The sequence below is a fragment of the Battus philenor genome, unplaced genomic scaffold (genome assembly GCF_028537555.1).
Source record: "Battus philenor isolate CCGP_79_NKW_IND1 unplaced genomic scaffold, ilBatPhil1.0.hap1 SCAF_19, whole genome shotgun sequence".
In the NCBI taxonomy this organism is placed as follows: domain Eukaryota; kingdom Metazoa; phylum Arthropoda; class Insecta; order Lepidoptera; family Papilionidae; genus Battus; species Battus philenor.
In genome coordinates this window covers 5,469,123-5,492,252 of record NW_027181681.1, presented here as the reverse complement: position 1 = coordinate 5,492,252, position 23,130 = coordinate 5,469,123, and the positions used below count along the sequence as shown (strand labels likewise).

The following is a 23,130-nucleotide window of genomic DNA, read 5'->3' as shown; positions in this document are numbered from 1 at the left end:
TATCCTGCGCTATATTGCAGATAATACAGTTTGGGGTGGTTATGTAAATTTTTAATTTTGTTCTTCGACCATGACAGATGACATAGGGCCGCGGGAAGTCGCTGGATGAAGGCAGCGCAAGACAGGTCATCGTGGCGATCTTTGGGGGACGCCCATGCCTTGAAGTGGGCGTCAATCAGTTGAGATGATGAAAGATTTATAGCCATGGCAGAAGAAAGACAATTCAAGATACCCTAACATTAATTTCTCCTTTTCTGTATGGCAGATTTAATAGAAACTGGATTCTGTACTTATTTTCTAGCGTAAACCCTGCTGCCCAGATTATCTTATTTCGCCTAGTCGTTACATTTTAGGACACATTGTACAAGTGAGTTTGGGGACTCCTGGTATGTAAAGATTTTCCTTCGAAGAGCTAACGGGTGTACCAAACCACGTGCACTTTCGATAGGTGTATTAATATATATGAACAAATATTATAAAACGTATTTTTTATTGATATGTTATTTTTGTCATTAGGTGCTAGACGCCATGTTTGAGAAGCGCTCTGAGCCGGGCGAGTACGTCATTCGCCAGGGCGATGACGGGGACAACTTCTACGTCATCGAGAACGGAATTTTCGACGTGCTCGTCAACGGCGACGATGGCGTCGAGAAGGTGAACACTAACTGTCTGCATAACTAACAGCTACTGGAACATTTTATAAATAAAGTTTATATCGTTACATAATATTGCTTAACTATTGTAATGTAAACATTCAAGATATAACCATTAAGTGCGGTTATTGGTTTATTTAATTTTGCATGTAGTAATTCTAATTTTGAAAACTCATAATTTATTATCATTACGTTATTCATACATTATTTGATGGCAAACGGGCTATGTATTTACCCATTTAAAGCTTTTAAATCTATATCCAATCACCCTCCATTATAATATTTCCGTCTTTAAAAATAATGTAATTAAGCAAACAAAACTTAATTTCGCTTTTGAAAATTATCTTAAGCTATGGAAAACAAATGTCAATTTATTTTTTAGAAACTTAATTTTATACTTGTCATTTTATTCCCCGGAGGCGGCAGCGTTATCTTTATTCAGCCTAATATCGATTACTTCCTTAAGACAACACTCCCACGTAAAGATTTCAAAGCAACGGTGTAGCATGTACTATGTTTATAATCATTTATTGTACATTTTGAAAACTTGAACTAACCATATTATGCAACTGGAACTTTTCTTTTTAATTCTATTCTTGACCGATATTTGAATTAAGAATGGATTTTCCCAAATGAATATGTTATAATGATTTCACAGTTTAAAAATGACGAAACGTTTTTAGATTGATCTCTGAATAAATATTTTCATTAACACGAAGAACTTATAGTTTGAACTACCGCGTGACGTTTTACTTGTTAAAAATATTAATGCTAATTATATTTACTACATTAAAGATTATCATATCGGTGAACGCACAATAATAAATATTAACTTTTGAAAAGTAAAAAACCAATATTTATTTTCTGTTTTGTAAATAAATTTGAACTTTCCTTTGGAAACAACCAAAGTCACCGATATAATTAAGGAAGTTGCTCGTCTTAAGTGGCAGTCGGCGATAAGATTTAAAATGGCGATCACGAGCCGGTGGTTGCGGCATGAGAAACCACACCACTTTTTTAATATTGGTGGCCATACACCTCTATCCTAAAATGGTAGACCTTTTACTAACTTATTTACATATACTTTACCTTTTTTAATTTCTTAATTACTGTATCAAATTACTTACCTCTAGTTCTTATAGTTTTATGCGAATCTTAATTTTAATGTCATAATTATTCCTACGTGCCATCTATTAATCTAATTGAATTCAATGAGCATGATAGTATTGTTTCGCTTATCTCGATATCTATCTATCGATTTAAACTGTGTCTTTTATAAAATTACTTAACCCTTTGACTTATCCACTACTTTCTTGTATATTTATGTACTTTTTCTACCTTTCCGATTTATATTGTGCAAACCTAATCAGAGGCAGCTATGGTCTTGTAGAGGCCGGGGCTGGATTTCCGGCAGGAGACCTCGTGCTGCCGTTCCTGGCCAGTACATCCTTCATTACTTGTTCAATGAAAGTGAGAAGGGGCGATCTGAGTCTTTCACCGGAGTAATTAATTCCCCCTTCATCGGACTAAATAGACTGACGACATTGTCAAGGTTGCGGGTAGCGGGCACTGCAAGATCCGTCATCGTGGCCATCTTTGAATGAGGGACACCTGGGATACCTGGCAGTGAACGACTATCAGCTACCATGATGATTAAAATTGAGTAAAGAATTAGAAATATGGAAGCTTATTCCTAAAATTATTATCGTCATAACATTTAAACTACTATATGTAGATTTCAGAATAGCAGATATATATTAAGCATTGCTCATGTAATATTCCTATTGGTGTTTATAATTCATACCAGTGATTCTTTGTTCGGGCCGGGGACACGAGTTGAATTAATAGCTCTTGATCGACCTTTATAAATAGCACTAGACAAATACGGCACCGAAATCTAGATATAAAAGGATAAAAATACTTGATCTAATGTCTATAGATGTTTTTTTAATAGTGGGCATTAGTATCAAGATATTTAAAGTCACGATATATATTACATTGGTTCTTCAAAATTGAATTATGTTTAAACCCGCGTACCTAAATATTTACAAATGTAAAAGTAATTGCTGTAGAATAACATGAAACGTTATGTCTCGATCAAAACAGATTCGTTTAAATATAACATTGTAAATTCCTATCAATAGCGAGATGTTTACACGCTTATAACTTGGCTACGCTTTGAACGGAGCGTAAGGAATTTCGCATTTCATGTTTCAGCTGAACGGTTACCGCCGTATTGTTTACTATACATGAGACAACACATATGCCGTGAACAACGTAAACGTTCTACTGAATATTTCATTAAAAAACATGCGCTTTAGGTTACATTACTTTATTCAAGAGGACTCTGTAGCGATTTTATAAATTTGTTTATGTAAAGTCGTCAGTAGAGTTACGTAAATTCCAAATAAACTTGTGGCGTCTTAATTGTAATAAATGTTCCATTATATCCATGCACATTATACAGTATGATTGGGTATAGGTGTAAAAAGTCTAAATGGGTAAATCCATATAAATGGGTGACATAGCACAACTTTTAAAACGATTTTTCTTGCTATATTATCATTAACAAAACCATTGATTTTCGGATAGAGGGTGGGTATCATACATTAATTGAAAGTAAATGAGCCATACATTCACCAATTCAAAGCATTTATAACTAATTACTGTATAGACAGCCGTTAAAACCAGTTCTAAAAATAAGAGGCTGAGTGTCTCCTAAGTGACGCGAATATAGTTTGTGTGTGATAGAACATTCAAGCAATTACTCCGTACAACATAATCATGTGAATAGAAATATGAAGAAGTGATTACTGTTTACAAATAATGTAGACATAGTTCAGGTTGCGTGGACGCGGGAAGCGCAAGACCGGTCATCACATTGCCATAATCCCTTGGAGCAAATACTTTTTTTAAAGCTCTTACACCTACTTCCAATCAATCTGTATATGTAGAAACAATTGGTTGTATGTAAGCGGTCGGACAGGTGGTGCACACGTACGAGGGCTCGGGCTCGTTCGGGGAGCTGGCGCTGATGTACAACATGCCGCGCGCGGCGTCCGTGCGCGCGCAGTCCCCGGGCGCGCTGTGGGCCATGGACCGGCACACCTTCCGTCGCATCCTGCTCAAGAGCGCCTTCAAGAAGCGCAAGCTGTACGAGGAGCTGCTCGACAAGGTGCCAATGCTGAAGGCTCTTCAGGTGAGATCCCTTACTTTATTATACCAACAGCTTCTGACTGTCCCACTAATCCCAGCAAATATACAGAAAGATTCTATTGGTAGATTTAAAAAAAATGGCGTTGTGTGCTAAAGGTTACTACACAGGTTGGTGATATGTTCGCCTCTAGGCTATATCAATGTTTTCTAAATTACCTAATTTTAAATTCTCTTAAAAAATACATTCTCACGCTGAGTTTCTTTCGCCTGTTCTTCTAAGATCAGGGATATTTCATTCGAACAGGTGGTAGACTTGACGTCAACAAGGATGTAATCCAAAAATTCTTAATTCTATATACGTTATTGTATAAAGAATTTTCAGATTTGTATAGGAATAAAACTATACCATTGAAGTATCGACACTTACTCAACACAGTATCTATATATATCTAAATTTCCATCTGTGTATAGATATCTTCAGACACCTAAAGCTTAGAGAACAGTCAGTATATATATAAACTAACCGCCCCGAAAAACGTTGCTTTATCATATAAATTGTTTTTAGGATAGATATTTTAATAACTAACTTTTTGTTATCGTATGAAGATGTGGCATAAATCAAAAGCAGGAAGTGCTGCGAACGACAATTGAATATAAAAATCCCAAGAGACTAAACATTATTTTTTATTTTTGGTTCAAATTATAATCCCTTAATTCTATATATCTTTAATGACAACAATAAAAACGTGCATGGAAAATGGTCAATTTTCGACCGCCGTGAGTAGAAAATTGTTGAAGTATTATCATAAAATAGGAGTTATTAGTAAAAATAATTGTTGCATTATTTTTTTAAATCTAAATCTAATCAAAATTATCAATTTTGTAGAACAATAAGAAAAACATGTTTTGCCGTAGGCCACCGTTACCACTTAGGACGGATTCTCAGACGCGCGCACAACGGATTCTCAGACATACTGAACACATTACTATATATATATATATATATATATATATATATATATATATATATGTGTGTGTGTGTGTGTGTGTGTGTGTGTGTTTGTTTATATATACTAATACATTTGAAATCTCATAATAATCGGTCAAGCCGTTTCAGAATAGGGCAACTAATACTGTGACACGAGAATTTTATGTGTATAGATATAAGTATAGATATAAGTTTCTCTATTATAAACTGTTTAGAATTGTTAGTAATCTCAATTTCATCGGATTTATTCAAGTTTAGATTAATCGTTGTTTATGATTAAGATTTAGAAACCTGTTTTAAATATTGTATTGATTTATACTAAGTATTGTGCAGGGCGTGCGTGCGCCATAGTTACATAAATATATAAATTACATTCACCTTCGCACGACAGGTCAGGTCTCATTAGGACACTTGCTATCATATTTATATGTCACAGTTAAAACCTGTTTTACGAGCGTTTTCTCTAGTTAGAACTATTTTTTGCTGAATACCTTTGTTAAAACTAGAAAAATATAGATTTGTCTGAAGGTGAAGGTCTTTCACTAATGCGTGTCGCCAGATATGACCGCTTACACCTTATAAGAAGGCTCAAGGTCATCCAGAGAATAATGGAGAGGGCTACGCTCGAAGTTTCGCTGCGAAATAAAATCATAAAAGAGCAGATCCACAGGAGAACTAAAATCGTTGCTCGAAGGATTGTTAGTCTGATGTGCCCCACATCGCTCGTGCTGCCGTCGGCCGTCGGGGCCGACAGCTTCTTGAGTGGCAACCAAGGGCTGGAAGACGTAGCAGTCATTGTAGCGATTCTTGGGGAAGGCCTGTGCCTTGCAGTGGGCGTCTATCGGCTGAATAGGAGCATTTACCACTGATTCATTTGATTTTTCTGATAACCCTTTATTACGCTGTACTTTAGTTATTAGCATTAAAGAAACTAACTTGAGATTAAAATCAAAATATACTTTCGTAAATATATTTAAAAGGTTTAAGGCACAGTGATGTACATAGTAAAAATAATAATTTTATACTGCAAGAACATTGTTAACATACAATGAAACGTATTCAACCAACCTTAAAATTTAAAAAAAGATGTGGATCTACTTTTTGCAAGATATACCTACCATAGCACGAGTTACAAAGTTAACAATTCTTTTGCAGAGACACCTGTTTTTGATATATATAGTTTCGAATTCAGTTTTCAGTTTTGACGTACATCTTTTATAATTTTAACTGATATCCAATTTTGAGCATGAGGTAATTCTAGTTTTATCAGAGGTATTTGGTAAAAATAGTTCTCTAGGGAAGACGCTTTCTATCGAAAATCGTGTTTCAAATAAAACATTCATACGGCATCTAGTAAATGAAACCTCTAACCAGAAAAGTCGCTCTTAATATGAATCTCTATTTTTTCCATAAATTTGTAGGCTTAATAAGTTAATCAAGTGTTTTTAGTTGAAAAAGAGTATGTCTTGTTCACAAGTAAGTTTACACGGTAATGTATAATTGTGAAGTTACTAGTTATTTTCCAACCCATTGCAAAAATAATAAAATGATATTGGCCTTTTGTAGAAAACTAGCTGACTCGGCGAACTTCGTTCCGCCCTTCCCTGAATGAGCGGATTTTGGAATTTCAAATTTACAAAATATATGATTTAATTCATTTTTTTTAAACAGCTATTCTGAGGTTTTTAATGTAATATGAAACTTATTATCAAAACTGTTCAGCGGTTCTTATGTTATAAATGGTGCAACAAGGAGTTGCATTTCTATTTGTAAAAAGTCCTTCACTTTAAATTAATCAAGAGTTCGCAACGTCAGACGCGGACCATACATGGCTAAATAAAACATGGACTGTTGAGACACATTCACATCTGTTTGCTCGTGTGTAACCTAATCCTAATTATCACTAAGGCAAATGGTGTAACACATCAATTCTGCAAAATGTACATTTCATTACTCCAGTTTAAGACGATATGTCATATATGTCACGTGTTCATTCTTAGCTTCACAAATAATATTCTTGAAAATATGGTCAGACGTTATTTAGACAAATATGCGTTATAGTTTGGTTGGTAATAGGTGTAAAAGCATTAAAGGGGTAAATCGACCGGTCCTTTGAATATGGGTGAAACTGACAATTTGGCCATTTTGACTTTTTTATGGCAAACGTATCTTGTCGATATAATTTTGCTGAAAAAATAAGAGCAAGAGATTCAGCAAATAGCTTTAAAGCTTTTAACCTATTTAGAATCAACCTGTATAAAGTGATCACTCCAAAATATATTACAGTAATATTTTTTTTTGTTTTGGAATTAGACTGGCCAATAACTTCTAGCAGTACACAATCTGCAGGTATATACAGTAAACAATAACGTCTTTTCTTACTATATTATTAATATTTTTTATTATTACTGAAACCCCTAATTTTTGTAGTATATACAAATGATTATTATATACCACCACTACACATATACCTCTTCAATGCTTTTACGTTTGTTACCAATCACTTTATATGTAACAACTTATAGAGTGATATCCAATTTATAATCAAAAATAACAATATTATATAAAATGTGCGCCGACGAACGTTTCAGAGAATTGAGCGCATAATTTTATCTAAATGATCGTATTATTACAGAAGTTCTTGCAAAAAAAAACCGACAGTCGGCTATATTTTTACGTTTAATAGGATTACTCTCATGCGAAGCGGAACAACTTCAAACCGTTTTACTAGAAAACTTCTAAAAACTAAGAAACAGCTGCTTCGTTTCTCGCGCTCTGTTGAAACGAACAATTGTTAGCGGTTTTTCGGAAAATATACAATATAACTCTTATATTTGTTATAACGACGTTATGTGTTGTGATAGACGCAAATTTATTTTGCTTGATAATAATTGCATTCCTGTGAAACCGCAATATATAGTGTCCCGAGCCGAGGGTCCTCCCGGAAATCCTCGACCTCCCTACCTTAACAGTGGTTGTTCAGATTAGCGCTGCCTCCTCGAACTCACGTAATCTGCAAATGGTAAATGGCCAGCAGTGTAAGCTTGGTAAAAAAATGTATTATTTTAAATATTATTTATGGAATAATCACATCGATCTTCGAAGTCGTTTAACTTAAAAGCGAAGCAGAAGGCTTTACCTTGCAATTACTGCGTAATTAAAAAGTATTTACTTTCATCAATGGAAACTTCAAGGGCTTGATAGACAAAATAATAGAATAACCGCTTAAAAATTCAGATTAGATTTTTTCAATCATTTTTATATATATCTTCCTTTAAACTTACTTTAAGATAAGTGAGAGTTTTAAGACTCTAATTCTCTTTAAATCATGGTCTTAATACAATTAGTACTTATTAAGGAGTTTTCATTCCATGTTTATCAATTGTAGTATCTGTTATATAAATCCAATTTCACTCTTATTTTATCATCATATCCGCCGAAAACGTTTCGACCCGGCGACCGACGGTTATACGAGCGCTAGTACCGCCTGCTGCTACTTCAGACGATAAATTATTGGAGCTACGTCGATGACCTAGGTTGGTTCTTCTGCTAATGTCGCTGTGGCTATGCTTGTTGCACTATTGCTCTCTGGGAGACTTTGGGTTTATTTATAAGGGCCATCGTTAACCACCATGTCACAGGTCCATAGATCGACGTGATAGCCAACTAGTCGGCAACACCCACAACAAACATTTTTGTCATCACCCTTATTAAGTAAAGTGGTATTTCTCTTCTATTCCTTATATTCAGCTTATAAATGTCAGCTGAAATTTTACTCGGCTGTAACTAGTTCCTCCCTGGTCTGTATGGTATTAAAAATTGTTTTCATGACTAGATTGTTTATCAAAACCTGTCATCGTTTTTCTTCGCAAGTCTCACACAGCTGCGCTATGTTTGCGCATGTATTTATCGCCGCCGACCGTGAATATCACTGCTTCAACGCTGTTATATAATAATATAGAATAAAAATCACTGTTGATATTCAAATAACTTGAAACACAAAAATCTATTGATGAAAAACTTAAACTGTTTTTTTTTTATAATTTTTTTTGGTCGTTCGATCACCACGTTTCACATTTCCTCTCTCTGGTATGAGAGGGTCCCACAACAAACTAGCTTAGTTTTTGTGGTAACTTTTATAGGTATAAAAACATTATTTCCGTTGACATATACCTCGCATATATTCTAAAGATTTCAAACGAAACCCTTAGGAAGCGGCCAGCATTTGGCCTCTTCCAAAGACCTTAACAAAACGGTCAGCCCATCTTATGGGTGTACGTCTTATGCTGCGCTTAGTGGATTATAGTCTTTACAATAACCGTAACACAGTAGTATAGGAATTAATTCCCAAGTCATTTAAAAATCTTTCATACATATATGGGATTCGTTTACAAGTTAAGACTTTTATTTCTACTTCCATGCAGTGTACATGCGTTTCAATATTTCAATTTGTCGTCTGAAAAAAAAGTCATGTCATACTTAAAAGGATACTCCAGCGCAGAAGTTATAGTAAACAAGAAGATAAATAAAATTTATAATTATTATCTCGTTACTTGGTGGCATAAAAATAAATATCAACAGTTGATAAGATTTGTGATTATCTTGGTTGATACAGATTTCAGTAGATTAGAGGCAACATTTTATGATCCGTGAAGTATGTATCAAAAGTTAATGTTAAAGCTCAAGGTTATCGCGATAGCACATCTAAAGATCAAGTTGACATCATAGTTAAAATAAGGGCTCATTTTCATTTTGTAGTCACATTGATTATTTATTATATTTCTGGAATAAAATAGATGCAATGTATATCATACTATTAACAACAATTAAGATTTGATCAATAATCCGCTTTAAACCAAAAATGTCAAACGCCCAAGCCGTGCCCCTTCCAATATCATTTACAGCCTAGATTCTTAAAATTGTTGACTCGTACGTGTACCTGGGTCAAACTAGGTACGGTAAGTTTAACATAGAAAGAGGTCAATCGTCAAACAAATTCGATTTGGCGGCGTTCGGAAAACTAGGCGATGGTTTACAACCAATGTGTGTTACCAGTGATGACGTACGACCAAGAAACCATGCCTCCCACTTCTAGTGTCATTACCAAGCTTATAATCGCTCAACGAGCCATTTTGTACGAGATCGTACTACGAGTTATAATCAGGAACTAGTAAATTCGTATACAAACGAAAGTAACTGATATAGCCTTATCGATAAATAGATTAACAAGTTGGAGTGGGCAAGCCACATAGAACAGACGCCCGCTGGGGGTAAGGTTCTGAAATGAAAATCGGTACGCACTGCGTTAGACGTTAAAACGAATGGTCGTTGGAAGACGCTGCAAGCCATTTTCAACCGGTAAATGACAATGATAAAAATCCGTTCCACGGGATTGTCCAATGAATTCAGAGTTTCTCATTGCCGAAAGATATTAATCAGATATGTATCATTAAACCACATGGGTTGCTCGTTATATCTTCAAATTATATTTGAACGAGATAAGAAAATAACTGTGGCTATAATTGACCGACAATGCCCAGCAACGCTGTCATCGTCGACGCGTTCTTACTCAGATTTATAAGTAACATGTATATATATTTTCAAAGAACGCTCCAACGGTCGCAAAGGAAAACAAAAATAATCACATGTTTAATTATAAACCGGGAACACTTTCAGCAACCGGTGCGGAATCGGTTCGAAGTTTTTCGCGCGAATGACTTCGTTCAGTCCACTGAAAATATTGCAGGGGCAAGTTTAAACAGCGGCTAACATCAATCGGCCGTACTAGATACGCGGCCCCGGCGCCTCCCCGCGGACCCGGCGACGTGTCGGAATTAGATTATTGGATCACGAGTTTTATACGGCTGTAATAACACAAGAACTCGTAGCCTTATCTAATAATAATACAATCTTATGAGATTGTATTATCGCCAACATGACCAGCAATAATAACTTATAAAATTATTCTGAACATCTTTCCATGTTAATTCCACATTCATAGATTAATACACTCCAAAAAGGTTTTGATGTTTCAAATAGATGATGCTTGATGAAAATATAAGACTTGAAATCTCGCATACACTATAATCTTACCAAAATATCAAGTACTTTAAAATTCATTATATAGAACACCATAAAGAGAGTTACAAAATCTTTTTTATATTTCGGAATTGATTTTGAAATAATAAAAAAATATTCATAGAAAAAATGCAAACAGAGCAGAGTATACACACGGTGAAGGCAGTAAAAGCTTTAGAGGGGTGAATAGATACCCCATTTTTAAGAAAAAGCTTTGTGTAAAAACACATAACTAATCACCGTGTATATTTAATGTATAAATCTTATTTTATAAATTGATGTTGTATAAAGTGAAATATGTTTTCTCCGTTAAGAGTGAAACATTATAAAATGTATTATCAAAGTTGTTGATAATTACACTTTTAAGAACCGGCGGCGCAATCAATAAATCTTGATCGCAAAATCTGATCTTATATATTAATCGGTCTGACGCGTACGAGCATATCTTAGTGTGAACTATCTTTGTTATCTAACAGATAGCGTGTATGTATCTGTACGTAATCCTATGACGTCAGCCCTAATAATACATTGAACGAAACTATAGTTATATATCTCCCGCTTTTGGAGTGACCTTGCGGTCGTATATTGTGTAATGATAATTACCGAGTTTTGACGTGATATCCGCAAGGCATCGCCGGGAGCAGGCAACGGGGATGATATTGGCTTACCAAGGACAGCGTCCGAACATAAGTTAAATATAATTCGCATAGCAAATTTCTCATCTATATTTTATTTATAGAATTCTCTATAGAAATAAGGCCTTTATTCTTTTAACTGGTAGCTAACAGAAACAGTTACAAAATATTGTAATCAAATACTGAGTATGACATTAAACCAAAGACTATGAATTCCAACTATGTGAATTAACATTTCAAACCACGAACAGCGCAAATATACTTTTAAAACATAATAAAATTAAATAAATTAAAAATGATTAACAACGTATCAATTATTTCAACATTTATTTATTAATTTCAAATAGGCACACCAAGAACAATACACAAGTGTACATTAGTTTCATATACCGAAGTACAAAATGAAATGTTTGAGTATTGTAGGCGTACACAGCCATAATTATGCTAGCTTATGTCTAAACATTAAGAAAGTGAATAAAACAAAACAGTAATAAACTCTCTAAATATTAATAGAATAAGTCTCGAACAATTTATCTTAATATTAAAAACATTGCAGAAATTCAATCGAGCAATATTAACTTAATATTACGAATGGAATGTTACATCGACCTCAATCTAATGATGCCAAAATATTTAAATATTCAGACCTAAAATTTTAAATAGGTCACCGGAACATGTCAAGATCAACAGTTTTTAAGTTTTAACTAAATGATTAAGATAACATGATATTTTTTACCCTGAAATGAATAATTCTAAATGTGCGATTCGAGGATTATCTAGAAATTCTTTTTGATACGCAAGAAAAATTGGGCAAGCATATCTGGTTAAGTTTTAGATTATCTAAAAACACCGCTTGACGTTTATTTATGGGAAATCTAGTGAGTGGTTCTCCGTTCCAAAAATAAGTAATATTCCCAAATTACTCACAGCTAACTTTTTGTTACTAGTCAACAGCGGTTGTAACTATAATATTATTTGAATATTATGTCTAGGACATAGTTTTTCATCGAGTTGATAATAAATTGTTGGGCATTGGTTCGAAGATACACTGCGATGCTGGCGTCATAGCGCCACGGCACGCAATTTTAGTTCGACGTCACAGCGGTCCACTGAGGCAACAATAATTGAAAAACGAAGCGTTATATAATACGAGGACGTACGCCGCGCTCGTGATCGGACGGCCATCGCTTTGATCCCCGACGCGAGCTTGCGCCGCTGCCAACTGCGAAATTTCCAGCTCTTAGGTGCATCGATTCACTTGCAAATGATTATTTCATGTGAACTGCTAGATCATCTGTCACATTCGAAAGCGGTTACCTGAAATACATTTCTTTTGGACAAATGACGTCTTACGAATTCTGTGTTTTATTTTAAGTAAATAATTAACACAATATTCATCTTTCCATTTGATAGGTCGACTAATTGTTAACAAATGAATATTGTTATTAAATAATTTTATTGCAGATATTCTACAATATATATTTTCACCGTGATATGTCTGGAACCATGAATGAGGCTTAGAGATCTGAAATATAGAAGGAATTTTATAAGAAAAGATTTTACAAAATTCGACATGCAAAGAGAACACGAAGAAGTGTTGATTAAGTTCGCGAAGTGGGCGGAAAACGGCTAGTTTACTTGTATATCTATGAACGCTGAAGAAATTAAAAAAACTGAAGCAAGAAGAAAAAAAACTTAATAGACTGACTGACTGCCATGTCTGTTCAGTGTTTTTGTAGTATTGTAAGAATGCTTATAAAATCTCACTGTTCGTATGAAATTAGGACAAATTTTCCAGCTAGCTCGTTCTGGCGAGGTTCGTATGTACCATCACGTGTATATATTAGAAGGAACGCGGCAATAAAGTGTTCCCCCTAACGAGTGGCGAGTGCGTCAGGGCGGCGTGCCAAGTCGCCGCCGCGCGTCACGGTCAATCAATCAATACGCACGCACTGACGCAGCCTCGCTCGCCTCCGCGGCCCTTCCTAATCACACCACGTTCACTAGCCGTCACGAGACAACTAGAATATTTTCACAGTACGATTATTGATTCATCACATTACTCGCCAACCGGCCACATCTGCTCGGAAAACTAAACAGTCAATTTTACTTTTTACTGCCTTTAATGTTTACTTCTAGAAAGTTACGAGTGGCCGTACCTAGTTTCGCTTCTTCATTTGTAGTTTATGTAATCGACTAGTTTAGTGAAAAAATTAAAACACTTGATAAATTTACGAAGGTACGCGCTATGTACGTATTGATTACAAGTTTTGGGATCTTATTGAACTTTTTCTAATAAAACTGCTCACAACTTTAAGCATTAATTGAACACTTTAAAGTCACTTTAAGCTGATATGACATCACTACGGTAAAACAATTTAGATGACAATGGCTGATTTCTAACGGCAATACTCTGAACACGTTACGAATAATGAATAGCTTTAGCACGCAACGAGGCATTGTTGCTTATCAGAGCATTATAATGCTACCCTAACTGCTGTACCGCTTCTTATGTACGCGTGCGACGAGATAAAGGAAGTATTGGATGCTACGTTCCCGCTGTACCTAGTGCTATTTCTACGGAATTACTTACGTGAGATGCACGTGATATAAATGTACTCTTTCTACTTAATGTCATTTTCAAGTGAACATTTTTTATTATTTATATGAGGTATAATGTCAGCCGCACCTTAAAGTCTTTTTGGCCTTATTAAACACATCATTATTAATGCAAATTAAATAACAAATATTCACTTGTAACAAGAAAATCGAAACTGAGATAAGATATTATAACAGTTTAAAATATTGTATACGCAAATCTTAAGATACCTTGCCGCGCTTACTTAAAGTGCGGGATGGCGATTTCCATCACGCTGTATTTTCATTAAAAAAAATATAGCCTAATCCAACGTCAATGACCATGGAACGCATTAAACCAACGTCTGAACTTTATAGGTGTTCGTTATTCCGGTAATGTCATCAAGTAGATCATAAAAACCAACGCAGCTATTTGCGCTCAGCTCATAAATATGTATCACAAACAAACGCGACGAACCAATTTCATATTAACAATTTAGCTATCGTTCTTTTAGCGCAAAGAGGCCCACTGCAAAGCTAAGCTAAGCCCAAATACATCTGTGGGGGTGATATATCACAATCGCCTCGTTTTGCAAGCGGGTTGGCGATCCCAGTGTGATGGTACGAAGAAGACGCTGCTGCGTATCCTCTGGAAACTTGTTTTCGAGCAGTGGCTAACTTAATACACAGTATAAATTACATATAAGACTATCCCCGGAATCGATCCCGCGACCTACGATCGCACGTCTTTATCCTATGCCACTGGCTCAATTTAGTTGTAGATCTCTATTGATCTCTTTTTAAAACATTTAACTTAAAAAATGAGCAAATGGTTATCAATCCTTTCGCACAGCGATTGGTGAATGTATACCTTTAGTTGTCTTCAAAAGCATTAAGGCCACCTATTTCCAATCATCCCTGTATAAATTGATCACTCTGAAACATGTTAAATTAATTTGTTTTTTCTAATAGAATGTGACAGGCTGATAACTTCTGGTAGTACAAAGTCTGCAGAGACAGTAAACTATATTTTTGTTTATTACTTACGTTATGCCTTAATATTACATATTGATGTCCACCATAATATAAATATATTAATACACGTTCTACGCGTACATAATATAGTAACTTGTGTTCATACTTATATTTCGTCTTACCTCAAATTAAATTTTGTAAATTTTTCTATAACCATTAAATAATATAGCCAAACCATTGTTAACCAAGTTCTTATCTTTTATAGTAGTCGTAATGTAAGTATACGAGATTATTTTTCGGTATTAAGCCCAATTCGGGTTTGTAAGCAAACTTTTGAGGTATATCGTAAAATGTAAGCAGACTTCAATTTCTTTTATGTATTACAAAACGTAAATTATTTGAAAGTGATGAACTCCGTGTAGATTTAGTATTTCAAAACTTCAGGTAACACATTATTTCGCCGTGACTTATTTCAATAGTTTCCAAAGTCGTCAATGTTAACATGACAAAAAATTATGGTTCTCAATTCGTAAGCGGAGTTCACGAAAATTTACCTGCATTCGATAGTAAATAATAAATATGATGTCTTGACTTCAACTATCAATGTAGGCAGAATATTTTCGGGTGCTCAGCGATTGTTCTTCTTGTTCCTTCTGCGTATCTCCACATTTTTGATCTCACAGCGAAGCTTTGGGCGCAGCCATATCCTTTACCTAGTGGTTTTAACACATTCCATGCAATGTGGAGCGCATGCTACCCCAGCTGCTCTTTCCATTCAGGCCTTTTACAGTTCTCATTGAAAAACAAAGAATTCGCGGATTTAGGTAGTATGCGCGTACGTAATGCATATAAAAATTTATAACTTTTTCCCGCTAATTATAACTTTGCAGTATTGAAAAAGTGTAAAGCGTCTTAAACGACTTTTTTAATTGTTAAATTTTGGGTCGTATAGGTCCCACGCGGCCTGAATAGAAAATCTTCAAAAATTGCCGTGGCACGGAACGTATTAAACGAACACGTCTCAAATTTATAGGACTTCACCGGCAATATACTGGTACAAGCCTTATAGTGGATTATTGTTTTTAGTCAACATACATATAATAAAGTACACGATAATACGATTTAATTAAATTATATTATTTAATAAGGATATAATGTAATAATACAAGAAGTATTATTACAACAGTAGTGGAACGCGTGATTTAATAATTTAATTCCGTCAAGTAGCCGAGGCGCTGGGACCGAATCTTCACATTTTTGTAGTTTGGGAATATGGAAAGAGTGCTGTAGGAGTCCATTAAAACCACCTGAATTTTACAAGTTGTCTGGGAGAATGTAGTTTGTGGAGTTAGTGTATAGAGCGTAAAGTGTCATTGCAGCCGTACGAGCGCGCCAACCTGGCGGACGCGCTGCTGCCGCGCACGCTGATCGACGGCGAGCTGATCATCCGGCAGGGCGACTCTGCCGACGGCATGTACTTCGTGGAGGATGGCTCCGTCAGCATCCGCATCACGCGCGACGACGGCAACGAGCACGAGATCAAGCGCCTCGGTAAGCACACTTCTATTTTGTTTCAAAAATAATTATTGTCGTACAATACTGATTCGCATCTTACTACCACTACTATACAATGTTAAAATTGAACAAACTGATGTTGGCTCATTTACTTCAAGTTTTATATTTTATTTAGTGCTGACACTTCAGCCGTATTTCGTTAACTGCTGGCCACAGGCCTTCTCTCATATATTGTCAATAGAAACGGTTAGAAGAAGCCTGTATCTATGTATATGTACAGATACTTCTTTCAACTGTACAAGGTGGTCCGAACATCTTGTGGGTGAATGTACTGTGGTTCTATATCTACATTAAAATAGACTTGACTTAAAAATCTTTGTGTGAAGTTGCATTTTTATAAACTTCTATAAATTGGTGTGCCTACAATTGTTACAATTTCACAATAATAATCACGGGTCGATAAATTAATAAGATGCACATCTACTTACAAGCACATACAGAATGCAAACATCAAAAACATAAAATAAAAGCTGGTAAAGAATAATAAAAGTTCCAATTTCTCATGTCCATATTTTCAATATGGCAATGCGGTAACGGTTAAATTCATACACGATACATACAAATATCGTCTTAAACATATGCTACATGCGCAAATGCTTGCAAACAATTTCTAATATTTGATATTTCGTAGTTTATACTTCAAATTTACACTTATGTTACAGGAATTTGCATTAGTGGTTGTTACTTATCCAAATATTTTTTATGTTACTTTGTTGTACACAGGTAAGGGAGGCTATTTCGGGGAGCTGGCTCTGGTGACCCACAAGCCACGTGCTGCGTCCGCTTACGCTGTCGGCCCCACCAAAGTGGCCTGTGAGTACTTAATTTTATGATAATTATTTTTTTTTGTTTTTGAAATTAATGCTAAATAGTTTTCTAAACTCCTTACCTCATAAACATATGATCATCAGAACGTATATGCTTCATTTTCCAATACTTTGCGACCACTGCAATTGGTCAATGGTCCATTGTAAATTAAAATATTCTATATTCAACGTATATTAGATTAATTAAAATGAAATTTCTTAATCATGCCTAGTTGAGTTTACGACTTGTTCAGATAATAGATGCCTCTAAGATGAACAGGAGAAATAAACTCTGCGGGTCTGTATGGTTTTTTTTTTAATGTAAAAGTACTTATTTAATAAAAACATTGAAGCTTGGAAGTTAACACATCATTCTCAATGTGTGCTTTCTTTTGTGATATTTATTTAAATAAACAGCATGTCTTTTTCATACAAACGTTGTTTAACAATTTTTGTTATAATAGAAGCTTTACAAACGTTATAAGAGATCATATTGTAAAGGTTAAAATATATATTGCCCTTAGAAAGATTGATTAACACGATGAAGTCGAGACTTAGGTAATGAGATAAATATTAGTATTGTGTATTATCATTCTATTAGTCATTTGACGTGTTTGAACATATCATGACATTTATAACGTATATACAGAGACGACCAGAACGTACAAGCTGACCGATAACAAATTAAATGCCAATTATGAGATCACTATTCTTTGAATCAAACCATGAGAAAAATCTACCATCGTCAAATATTCTTTTACTACTTTGTGTTCAAAAATCTAATTACGTGATTATCTTATCTCGTCCAAAGCGTTCTACTTTAGAATAAAGTCCTCCTAGGAATTAGAGATTAAGCAATACGCTATGTTTAAAACTAATGGTCGAGACCTATTAGTCTATGAATCGAAGTCACTATATATATATATATATATATATATATATATATATATAGCGTGTATATTGTAGTGAGCGTCTATAGGCTGAAACAATGCTATTATGTCCTCCTGTCTAATTATGTGTTTATTAGTAATTAGATAGTGGCTATAGTATCGATAATGTATGCATACTATTTTATGTTTTTTATTATTTCGCTACTACATTCACACACCTGCCCACTTATCACTTGAGTCTGTTTCTATTGTTAGATTTAAAAGAAAAATGTTTGAGTACTAATGTACGTACACTTTGGGAGTGTTTTGTTCGCTTCAAAGCTTTTTCAATGTTTACTTCTTTTACTAGGTTTTAAAATAACGCGGTTCATCGATAAGAATGATTTTACACGTTTTTTTCGTTCTAGCACGAATCTTATCAAAAATATTTTATAATTCTACACGAAGAGTGCACTCAAATTTCAACGTAATTTTAAGTTTTGTGCAGTTGAATATCGACAAGTATTTATAAGCAAGTTGAGAACCGACCAAAACCGCCGCTCATAACAGAAATTATAATAACAAGAAAAATCAGACTATTAGTAACAAAACTTCTCGTTTTATGAATATTTGTGTAATATAAATTTCATTATTACTTCTTTTGCAGGGTTTTTCTTGAGACAAAAATGATAGTTTTTCCTATTATACTATTTTTAATTTCTAGAACATTCATTTTTTATTTTTTGCACGCTTATGTAACGAACGTATTTTTGTTAAAAAAAGATTTGGTTATGTATTTGTATATATTCTCGCAGAGTTTCTTTCGCCTCTTATTCTAAGGCCTAAATTGATCACCCAAACTGATTGTAGAGTCAAAGTAACAGCACTCTATATTGAACGGTAGAAAATCTGAGGCAAATCCGTCATTAAATCAACTGTAAAAAAACTACAGATTGTGAAATTGAATTCGCCGGTGTTACAAGGTACATAACGTTGACGTGTAGGTGTAAAAACATTACCAACATCATATCATACGATTTCAGTCCTGGACGTGGAGACGTTCGAGCGGCTGCTGGGCCCGTGCATGGAGATCATGAAGCGCAACATCGACGACTACGAAGAACAGCTCGTCAAGCTCTTCGGGGACAAGAGCAACCTCACCGACGTGCGATGAACTCTCCCCCCCGCCGCCACGACATCTTCCCCTTCCACGCAACGTTGCTCACGGTTGTTACCCCCCTCTTACTATCGGGCCCTCATCAATCTGGTGGCAATATTTATCTGAACAAGTGTTTGATACATCATTCTTCGTACACGACCTAAGAATTTTAAATATTGCCATCTTTGACAATGAAGGACTCCCTTTTTTTTAGAGATTAAGCTGTCCCGCTTTTTTCCATTTTTGTGTGAGGCGAATTATTAAAAAAATCAAATTTTTGTTCACCATTTCATCGCTTAGTCTCCTAGTAACTTTACCTTCTAAAAATTTATGTTCCATGCAGTCACGTTTGCCGAAGAGTTATGCTTCTTTTAACAAAAACTAATTCGTGTAATGCAGATAACTCGAACAGGTACCTGTTATATAATTATCAAAGAAACAGTGCCATGCGAAGGGACATTGTTGCCCTGTATTGGTTAGTCGTAGTATATTTTAATGTTAGAACAATGACGTTGGATGGAAGGGGAGACTGCGATTAAAGAGCGCGTCGCAATACGGTACCGATACGATATTACGCTTATTTTAGATAGACAAATGCCTTAGTAGCCTTGTAAATATAAGAACAACTCCGCACTCAATGATCCAGTTCTCGTTATAAAAAAAAACATAATGCACATTCATTTACATACGTTGTGTAGAACAATGCAATACCAATCGGTTTATTGAACTGTAAAACAAAAGTTTCGGTTTTGATTCAAAATGTGCCATCACAATTATAAAATGTTTGTTTCAACTCCATTGGACTGATGTTTTCAAGAACGGATCTTGAGTATAGGAATGCGGACTCCAGTAAGATTGTATTTATGAATCCAGGAGGCATTTTAGTCTATAAATTTTATCATAAAAAATGTTTTGGTAGTGAATTTGTCTGTGCTGTATTGCGAGGCGCTCCTTCATGTCTGACCGTAGGTTACCCTCAGCCGCTATAGATGTTACTTCTTAAAACATAAGATATTTTCACTGACACGGGCTTTCCTGACCTATATAAATTTATGTACCAGTAGGTAAAGTGACTAGATGTAATCTATTCACCTAATGTTTATCATTATTTATTTATACATTACCATAGATTCTATTTGAAATGTTTAACGCCGTGATTATTGTGCTATCAGAAATTAGTTGTTGAATGTGAAACAGTTTTAACTATTCGCCGTTCATAAAGACATTATTCCCGGTGAGGAGGATGATAATATTAAGTTGTTATGTTTCGCAAATATTCAAATATTTTAACTACATAGTGACTGTAACAAAGTTTCTGCCCTATTTGTTGAGAGAAGGCGATTGTTTTTTTTTATGATTTATCTATATTATTTGAGTTTTGAATTCGTTTGTTATGGAAAGTTCCTATTGTTTGTTTTGCTCTAACAGTTTTACGTAATAGATCTGAAGTTTATGAGTTAATTTTAGCCGAATGGAACACGACTGCGGCCGCAGCCAGAGACTGAAGGTTCATCCAGTCGCGTGCATTCTGCTGAGACTTGAGTGATGACAAACTATATTTCACTAAATACAATTTTATATGAAAGGCTTTCAGAAGATTTATTATTATGTCGTAGGTATGAATTCTCTCCCGAGTTGAGCGCGCTGCGGTGCTCGGGCCACCGCAAGTTGCGATCAGGCCCTCGGGTTAAATTCCCAGTATTATACAAACATTATTTGTGAATCCAGCCAAAGTAGGTGAATGCATAAATCATGTGTAGCACTGTATATTTAAGTCTATATTAATGTAGTCGTTAGTTTTCGTCACTTCTAATTGTAATTTAAACATTAGTAGACTAGGAAATTTTAATAGCATACAGTCGTCGGAGTCCTGGAGTGTGAGTGAACATTTTAGTTCAGTCGTGTACAAATATGTACAACGTTTTTTCAGCTGCCATAGAAAATTTTGTTGTTTTATTTATATTTATAAATAATAGATTATAAAATAATTTTATAATTTTATTTCTGAAATATTAACTTTTCGCCATTTAACTCTAAAATGTTAATTAACTCAACATTCACAGTTTATTGTTTGTTTCTTGCTTTACAGCTCAATAATGTAGTTGAGTACACAAGCTAAAACATTCCCTTTTCTATTTCTTTTTATTTATAAAGCTTTATTTTTGTTAATCGATAAATTATTTTGCGATAATTCTTACTTCAAGTGCCTACTTTATTCAAGTTCATGCCATAAGTATAAAACTTCTCTTGTTAACAACATTAATGTTATTCTTGTACCTAACTTATTTAACTGCCTTTTCTATGTGGATTTATTGTAACGTATTGTGGGGTCTGTGTGTTTTGTGCAAGCACTAGTGTGTTTAAATTATGAATGTTTCTGTAGCTTGTTTGAGTTTTTATTTTGACAAAACTTAAGATTTTAAATATTTCTATTAGTTTAAAAATAATTTATTTTAACGTTTAAAACATTGCAATATGCAGATAATATGTGTGGAGTATCGATAAAGAAAGCTATGCTTCTCTGTCACACACCATAAAAGATTTTTCCTTGTGTAAAGTAACACTTTGTTTGTTATATTGTACAGGTGAGGTGCGTCTCGTGTTCCGCTCCATACTATATGTGTCCCCGGTGTGTCGGTATTGAACCCAGTAGTTATTTATAGTATTGTGCAATAACATATAACTCGCGTGGTTCACGTGAATATGACCTTGAAAATTGTCTGTAAAATATTTATGACATAGCTTAAGACATTTATCTTTACACTGATGCTACACAAATCTTCATATATTATTTAAGTTTATCATATAAACATTCTGAGCATATATATAGAGGAAAAAATTATAAAATTATTAAAGCACAAACTTTGAGTTAAATGTGTAAAATGACTTCTGTTGTCTTCCAAAGGGACGCACAGAATCTTTTTTTGAAGTATGAAACAATTCATATTACCTAGCATTACCAATGGAATCCTAAATTAAATGGGCTTGAACTAGCGTACTTTTATATATTACTAGTCATTGGTGTCTTAAGTAGATTTGTAACCTGACAGCACATGAACGCTCGCCCCTTGTCTATTCACATTAGTTGTAAGTCATACCTGTCCATACAAATTGAAAGGCATATCAAAGCGGTACGCCACCGCCCGTCTACTACAAATTCATAGCACAGCATTCGTCTGGTAACCAGTTCTGAACTAGTACCGCTTCTCCCACGTCATGAGCTTACCCTGTACATTTATAAAAATTATGTATCGTAAAATGTTAGAAAACTGAATTATATTTGTTTGTAGATCTAAAATTGCGTTGTTTATTCACCTTGAGTTATCCCTTCCTATGGTTTTACAAAACTCTTCTTTTTATTTACAGTCAACAACACACCCAACGACAAAACTTGACTGTCATACAGATTGCCAGACTGAAAATCAAATTAATAAAAAAATATCAATAAATAAAACATGAAATTGGAAATACTTAAGGGTTATGCATGATCAACATGAGTTCTGTAATCTCCCTTAAATAGTAAAGTTAACCAACACTAGATTTATACAAATGCAACCTGTCTACTAGTGCAATAATTATCCTAACATGAGATCTTGTTAGCAGACCTCATCATTATTCGCGCAGTCACGACGCCTGCAATAAGCTGTCTATCGAAACCA

At 34.7% G+C, this 23,130-nt stretch overlaps 1 protein-coding gene across 2 annotated transcripts in view; it reads left to right on the top strand.

Moving 5' to 3' along the window:
• Positions 1 to 22,763, top strand: part of Pka-R2 (cAMP-dependent protein kinase type II regulatory subunit) — a 28,239-nt gene extending 5,476 nt beyond the window's left edge. The window contains exons 3-8 of one of the 2 annotated variants that reach the window (XR_011107480.1): positions 517 to 654; positions 3,640 to 3,852; positions 16,442 to 16,613; positions 17,361 to 17,450; positions 19,356 to 19,539; positions 22,057 to 22,763. Coding sequence is in view for 1 of the 2 variants with exons in the window: in XM_068764193.1 (XP_068620294.1) it covers positions 517 to 654; positions 3,640 to 3,852; positions 16,442 to 16,613; positions 17,361 to 17,450; positions 19,356 to 19,486 (744 nt within the window). In the remaining variant the exon portion in view is untranslated. Of the gene's footprint in view, positions 1 to 516; positions 655 to 3,639; positions 3,853 to 16,441; positions 16,614 to 17,360; positions 17,451 to 19,355 lie in introns of both variants that reach the window. The other variant, XM_068764193.1, reaches the window with a different exon arrangement.
• Positions 22,764 to 23,130: the final 367 nt, after the last annotated feature.